Source organism: Pinus tabuliformis, chromosome 5_2 (assembly GCF_031772625.1).
Source record: "Pinus tabuliformis cultivar Carrire ecotype Pingquan chromosome 5_2, CPIR1, whole genome shotgun sequence".
NCBI lineage: Eukaryota > Viridiplantae > Streptophyta > Pinopsida > Pinales > Pinaceae > Pinus > Pinus tabuliformis.
Window position 1 is genome coordinate 239,876,667 of NC_142306.1, and position 7,827 is coordinate 239,884,493.

The window sequence follows — 7,827 nt, forward strand, 5'->3', positions numbered from 1 at the left end:
CAGCGAAAAATCGTTTCGGTTAGAGTTTTCTTACGGTTGGATTATGGATTTTGTATGGTTTGAAAGAAAACTAAATCTAAGTTGTTAATGAATTACAGACTATGGATAGTTTTTTTTTACTGTATGTCTAGTTAGAATAATTTTGTGTATGTTGCATGCACTGGAACAATTATGTCAGTAAGACACTATAGATTAATATAAGATGTTTCTGAGCGTAAAATGAAATTATTGTAGCGAGAAAGGTGAATGATTATGGTAGCTGCGAATATGAAAGTGAGTTGATCTGCTAAGTCATTACTGTTCTAGGTAGATCAACAATTAATAGACTGATTCTTTTACCTAATGTTATGAGTGAGTAAATTGGTAGGAATTTTCATTCTCTATAGACTATAAGAGAAATTTATATTTTCAGTTCTGTTAATTAATGTATTTCCATATCATTAACCTATCAGTTGGTAGCGTAGCTACAGGAAAACAATGGCATACTGAAAGCACCTATGATAGAAACATAAGTATGTTCGTAAATATCTGTCACAAGATAACAATTTATGAAAGTTGAATTGTAATTTCATGGAAACTCAATTAGTATCGTAGAAATAATTTATGTATGTTACAGAAAATAAACCCATGTGCATAACAGTTGGTATTAGGAGGACTATGACCTATGTTATCGGATCCATCAAGCCTGATGGCTGGATCCGCGGATCCCCGAATCAGAGACGGATTCGGATCCGGATCCGGATCCGTAGAGATCTGTCCGTCTTCTCTGTGTGTGTAAATACCGTATTTTGGAAAAAAAATTCTCTCGGTGGGTTAAAAACTGTAATTCAGCACAAAATTTCTAAACAGAAATATCAACGCAAGTCAATTTCAAATGTTAAGAAATGGATTAAAAATCCCAACGCGAAAATACACTGAATTGTTGGACGTCATAAAATTTATTATTTTTACATTGAAATGTATTATTTTTAATACAATATATTATAAACTTTAATTCAAGTGAATGAAGCTAATGGTAAGAACAAGCGGATATGAAGTCCGAAAGGGAGTGGGCGGGCCACAATTTATTATTTCTATGTTGACCGTATTATAACCTTTAATACAAAGATATATTATAAACTTTATATTATTTAATACAAATACATATTATAAACTTTATATTATTTAATACAAATATATATTATAAGCTTTAATACAAAGATATATTATAAACTTTATATTATTTAATACAAATACATATTATAAACTTTAACACATGTGACGTCAAGATTATAATCTACTCGTATTTATTTAGAAGATATTTTATTTAAAGTTGAAAAAGTTAGTTTATATTTTAATAAATTTTCGAATTTAACAATAGTTTTTCTAAAATAAATTTAATAATTTTCTTAATATAAATAATTATAACTAATAATGGTTGAGAAAAAAGGTGGAAGGACGGGGTGAGAAGCGAGGCTCTGCAACTCGCATTAGGGTTTCAGAAATCACCTGCTACGGCAGGTCCTCCGGACAGAGTTCACCAGGGGCAGAACGCGGCAGTGTAGCAGGCCACAGCCCGTAGGTTTTGGCCGGCGGGAACAATGAACCCCCCTCAGGGGGAAGGAGGGGTGCCTCCTCCAACAAACGACAACCAGCCAGGGAATATCGAGGGCTCAGACAGGGGAAAGGAGTACAATGATGAAAACACAGACAGAAGTCAGCAGACGCAAACTGAACAAGCACAGAAAGACAAGCCGAAAGTCAGCTCTTCCACATGCAAGCCAGTAGCCACGCATAGGCCAAAAGTAGAGCTACCAAGCCATCACATCAATGCTAGAATTCAGTATATGAGAGATCATGCCCTCATAGGCAAATTCATTGGAATATGGCCAAACGAGAAAGCGTTGAGAGCCTGGATAAATGTTAAATGGCATCCAAAAGGACACATAACCTTGCATCTAGGGCCTAAGGGGTTTTTCACTGCAGTCTTCAACTGTTTGGAAGACAGAAACAGAGTTTTAGATGGAGGGCCTTATTTCTTTAACTCTGTCGGGCTATTTCTCAAAGAATGGATCGAACGATTTAACCCTGATAAGGAAGACCTAAGTTGTGCACCGGTGTGGATCAGGCTGTACTCTCTGCCACTGGAATACTGGGAAGAGGAGTCTCTCAAAGCGATCGGTAATGTTCTAGGCGACTTCTTCAAGGTAGCAGAAGAAACAAAGACGCATAGATACACCTCATATGCACGGATCTGCGTCTACATGGACCTTAAACAAGCTTTGCCTGATACGGTAAGTCTTTTTCATGAAGATGTGGAATGGATACAGTTAATTGATTATGAGCATGTTCCCTTTAGGTGCAGAAAATGTCATGACCTAGGACACCTCTACAGAGACTGCCCATTAAATAACAAACCCTCGGTTCAAACTGACTAGGAAAACCCAACGCCGAACGGCTTCACTAAGGTGCTAAATCGCAGAAGAGGAAATAAAAAATCAGTAGTCTCTACAAAGATTCCTCCAGTGGATCAATCAAAACCCTCTACAAGTAATAGTTTTGAAGCTCTAGCCAATGAAGACATGCAGGATCCAGAGAATACACCCTCCAATAAAAAAGGAACTAGTCAGGAAAAGATTCAAGGATCCCAATCGAAAACAGGGGAAAAGGGTGTAGAACAAGGGGGCAATAAGCTCAAGACTGCTTCAAACACCTGGAGCTTCCCTGAAATGGATATAGATGGTACACATCCCAATACAGAAAACAAGAAGGAAAGCGATGGAAGCTATCAAGAACCTCAAATCATGGAGGACACGGAATCAATAGACATTGGCGAGCTGGATATCCTGGGCTTAGAACAAGCATGTAAAACAGGAAACTTCGACAAAATACCTGATCGACAAGTGGATAACCTAGTGGCAGTCCTCAATAAAGCCCAAAAAAAATACTCATTAGGGGTTCAAACTGGCAGCCAATGGGATGGGAAATTCATCACCAAAGATAGCAAAAAAAGAGGAAGGAAAACTACTCTGGAGAGAACCATCAAGATCAGAGAAGTATTGGTAGAATCAGGCAGATATGCTAAGCTAACCAAGTATTTCAATATCAACCCCAAGCCTTCCCAATGAAGTTGATCTCATGGAATATTAGAGGGCTCAATAGCCCAAGGAAAGGAAGACTATTAAAAAACATGTTAATGGAGGAAAAACCCACAATTCTCTTTTTGCAAGAAACAAAGTGTAATTCGACAGTCTTGGAAAAAATAGCAGCAAAGGCCTGGCCAGGAGGGTTAATAACAGTTGTTGATGCTCAGGGAGCGTCTGGAGGACTTGCAATGCTCTGGGATGCAAGAATAATTCAACTAGTTAACATACATGCAAATAAAAACTTCATTCAAGCCATCTTTCATATAATTGGAACCAATATCTAGGGTCATATAACAAATGTGTATTTTCCTCAAGAAACCCAACACAAGGTTGAAATTCTAGATGCTTTGACGCAACTCAATACAGAGAGGAAATACCCGTTATGGATATCTGGAGGAGACTACAACATGATCGCAACAATGGAGGAAAAAAAGGGAGGGTGTTGCAGAATAAACAGGGATGGCTCTATATTAAAAGACTTCATTCAGAATAATTGGCTGATAGATCTTCCTTCAAATAACGGCCTCTACACTTGGAACAACAAAAGGGCAGAACCAATGCAAATAGCCTCGCGTCTTGATCGATTTCTGATCTCTGATAATGCAGTTCATCTAGGATGAGAATTTACAGCATCTATCCTTCCTTTTTCAGGCTCTGATCATTCGCCAATCGCCCTCCACTAGAATCGTCCTGGTTGCAATACAAGGCAACCCTTCCGATTTGAAGCTTTTTGGCTAACTCATCCGGACTTCTATGAATTTGTCAGAGCATCTTGGCTAAAATTCAATCCAACGGATGGCACAAAAATGTCCATATTCCAAAGGAAGCTGAAATACCTCAAGGGGGAAATTAAACGCTGGAATCAATCTATCTTCGGCAACATTTTCAAAGCTAAGGAAACCCTCAATCAAGAAATGAAAGTTATTCATCAAAGAATGATCTCTGAAGGACGCTCTGAAGAGCTCGCCAAGAAAGAGCAGTCCATAGAAAATCAAATCCTTGAGAGAGAATTACAGGAGGAAACTCTCTGGAGGCAAAAATCGATAGTTAGATCGCTGAAGGAGGGTGAAAAGAATATGAAATTCTTTCACAAAACTACAGTGCAAAGAAGAATGATCAATCAAATCTCTCACGTCAACAATGAGCAAGGAAGCAAAATTGAAACCCACGAAGGAATTGAACAGGAGTTCCTCAATTACTTCAAGAAGATGAATCAAGAACCTAACATAAATAGAACAGAGGCTATTGATAAAATCATCAGACATATACCTAGATTAATTACTGAAGATCATAATATTCTCCTTCTCAAGCCCATAAGTCTTCAGGAGGTTGAGACTGCTGTGCATCAGCTAAAAGCAGGGAAAGCGCCAGGACCAGACGGATTCACCTCAAACTTTTTTCAACATTTCTGGGATCTGGTTAAATGGGAAGTCTGGCAGGTCGTGGAAGAATCGCGCACTCTAAGATGGATGTATCCAGGTCTGAACGCAACATTCATTGCATTAATCCCCAAAGCAGAGGAATCCAACACTCCGGATAAATACAGACCGATTGCTTTGTGCAACATTATATACAAGATTGTCTCCAAGGTTATAGCTTCCAGATTGAAGCCCATGCTTCCCCTTATCATATCTCCAGAACAATCTGGATATGTAGAAGGAAGGCAGATCACGGATGGGATCATTTTAACCCATGAAATAATCCACTCTCTCAAGCATTCAAAAAAACCAGGTATGCTGCTCAAAATTGATTTATCTAAGGCTTTTGATAGTATTAGTTGGGAATATATGCAAAAAATCCTCAAGGCCTTTGGTTTCGCCCCCTCCTGGATCAGATGGATCAGTAATCTTTTATCCTCCTCGTTCTTTTCTATTCTCATTAATGGAATCCCGTCGCCCATCCTTCTAGGGGGATCAGACAAGGGGATCCTCTCTCGCCCTTTCTGTTTGTCATCTTAGCTGAAGGATTAGGCCGCAGCATCAAATCGGCTATCCTCTCTCATAACCTCAAAGGTCTAGCTTTCCACCAGGCCCCCGCCTTTTCGCACCAGCAATTCGTAGATGATAACATGTTATTTGGTCATCCATCTGTTCAAGAAGCTCAATCTTTCAAATCAATTCTTGCAAACTTCTCGGATGCCTTAGGAGCTCTCATTAACAAAGTTAAATCTCAGATATTCTTCTTCAATACGCCTCTCACCACCCAAAGAACAATAGCCCGTATCCTAGGCTTCACCATCGCTTCCCTTCCTTCTAAATATTTGGGTGCTCCTTTAATTGCCTCGGCTCTCAAGCATTCCTCTTGGAATAGCCTTTTAGAAAAACTTGAAGCCAGATTGTTCCTATGGACTCATAGAGCTCTTAATATGGCTAGTAGGCTAGTGCTAATTAAAGTTGTTCTACAGTCCATGCCTCTTTACCTTTTTTCCATATTGGCGGCACCTAAGTGGGTTCTCAAAGCTATTAAACAGCTTCAGCGTAATTTCTTATGGGGAAATTCGGGGCCAAATCGAAAGTGGGCACTAGTCAAATGGGAGAAAGCATGTCTACCTAAAAAAGCAGGAGGCATTGGGCTAAGAGACCCAGAACATAGCAACATGGTAATGGGGGCCAAAATCTGGTGGAAATGGCTCTCAAATCCCAGTACACCTTGGGCCTCCCTATGGACAGCGAAATATGCTAGAAATATGCCCATAGAGGAGAGAATTAGAATGTCAGAAGTCAGTAAAGGATCGGTTATTTGGAACTCAGCCATTCAACATCGAGATATAATTCAAAAGCACAGTTTTTGGGATGTGAAGGATGGCCACACAGCAAGGTTTTGGGAAGACTCATGGCAGCAGCTTCCAAACCTCAGAGACACTATTCCGGGACTCTCAGATCAAGATATAAATCAGTATGATAAGGTGAGCCAATTTTGGAACTCACACACTGCCCAAGAACACAGAAAGTGGAAAGAGGCTAGTCATATAATACCTCACAGCCCGGAGCAAACTCAACTTTCTCTTTCCTCAGAACTTCAAAAAAGAAAAATTCTAACTTCGGCAGGCATGGATATTCTCAGATGGGGATACGAGGAAAAGGGTACCTTCACAACCAAAGAAGCTTACAAAATCATCATCAAAGACAGGGTAATCAGAGACAATTTATGGGATAAGATATGGAACTCCTCTATATGGCCGAAGGTTTCTACTTTTCTGTGGCTTCTATCTCACAACAGGATTCTCACATGGGACAACCTCAGGAAAAGGAACTTCTCTGGGCCATCCATTTGTCCCAACTGCAAACAGGAAGAGGAATCAGCATTACATCTTATGCAAACCTGTCAGCTTGGAAGGAAATTGTGGGAAAAGGTTACATTCCGCTGTCAAAAGGATGGCAGAGTGAATGGGGACATTAAAGGCACCCTTCGCACCTGGAGCCAAGAGCCATATCAAAGCAAACTTTTAAACACACTATGGCAACTCATACCGGGACTACTAATGTGGAATATTTGGAAGGAGAGAAATAGAAGGATTTTTAAAGATCAATCACAGTCGATTGAGCAGATATGGACCGGGTTGCACCATAACATCAAAGAAACTTTGTCTATCAAAGGCTAGTCCAAAGAGGATTTCCCATCACTCCCGCAGGAACAAGCTATATGGGACAGCTGGCAGATTCAATTAAAGCATCCGATCTCTTCTAATGATAACTCCTCAAAGCATCTAGATTCTCCAGCAAGATGGACTCCACCGCCAATCAATGTGTTTCAACTTAACTTTGACGGTGCTTCAAAAGGGAATCCTGGGAAAATGGGATTTGGTGGAGCCATCAGAAACTACCAGGGTACTCCCCTTATAACTTTTTTTGGCTCAATTGGCTGGAATACTAACAATGCAGCGAAACTGGAAGGATTATGGAGAGGGCTTAATCTGGTGCAAGAACGAGGGTTCCTTCCTCTTATAGTGGAAGGGGACTCCCAGATTATCATTACCATGGCCTCAAAACTTCTGCAGGGATCCCCGGTTCATAAGGTCAGCAGCAGCTGGAGAATGGCTACTCGACTTGAGCTTCTTAATCAATGGCTTACTCATCACCAAGCAATTTCCTTCAAACATATCAGAAGGGAAGGGAACAAACTGGCAGACTTTCTTGCTAATTTAGGAGTGGACAGTGGAAGGGAATTCTTTGAAGGCTCAATATCTAGCATAGCTTCTGAGAACCAACTCTCTACCTTCCACACCATAGTAACAAATGATATGCAGTCGAAGGAAGATTCACACCCGGATGCGGGTGCCTTAAATATGTGTTAATGCTTGGGCATGCGAAGCCGGCAACTGGCAATCAACTGAGCAGGTTTTGGCGGTTCGAGGTAGGTCATTAACAAGCATTAATGGATCATCGGGCTCGAGGTACGCAGGCGAAAGATTTCAGGATGGCGCGCACTCTCCACGGCACATTTGCTCCGGTCTCTTCAGGTATTGACATAGTCGCTCCGGGTTCTTCAGGCAGTGTTCTCCTCTGGTGGTTATGTCCTCAGAGCCTCTGCGCAGCCCAGAGAATTTGGAAGCCACCATGGCTTCATAATTGCTCCCATTTTGCCAGCTTCAGGTATATGGTTCTGTTTCTTTCCGACGGCGTCTGGTGCATTAAGTCAGTCTTCTCCATATGCGTCTGGTGTATTAAGTCAGTCTTCTTGCCCATCTCTGTAAGGTGTTTCG

The 7,827-nt window shown here is 40.7% G+C and overlaps 1 protein-coding gene across 1 annotated transcript; it reads left to right on the forward strand.

Moving 5' to 3' along the window:
- Window positions 1-6,918: 6,918 nt before the first annotated feature.
- On the forward strand, window positions 6,919-7,419 carry LOC149158430 (uncharacterized). Its single transcript, XM_089433979.1, has one exon. It carries the CDS (start codon window positions 6,919-6,921, stop codon window positions 7,417-7,419), a length of 501 nt encoding a protein of 166 aa, XP_089290105.1.
- The last annotated feature ends 408 nt before the right edge of the window (window positions 7,420-7,827 follow it).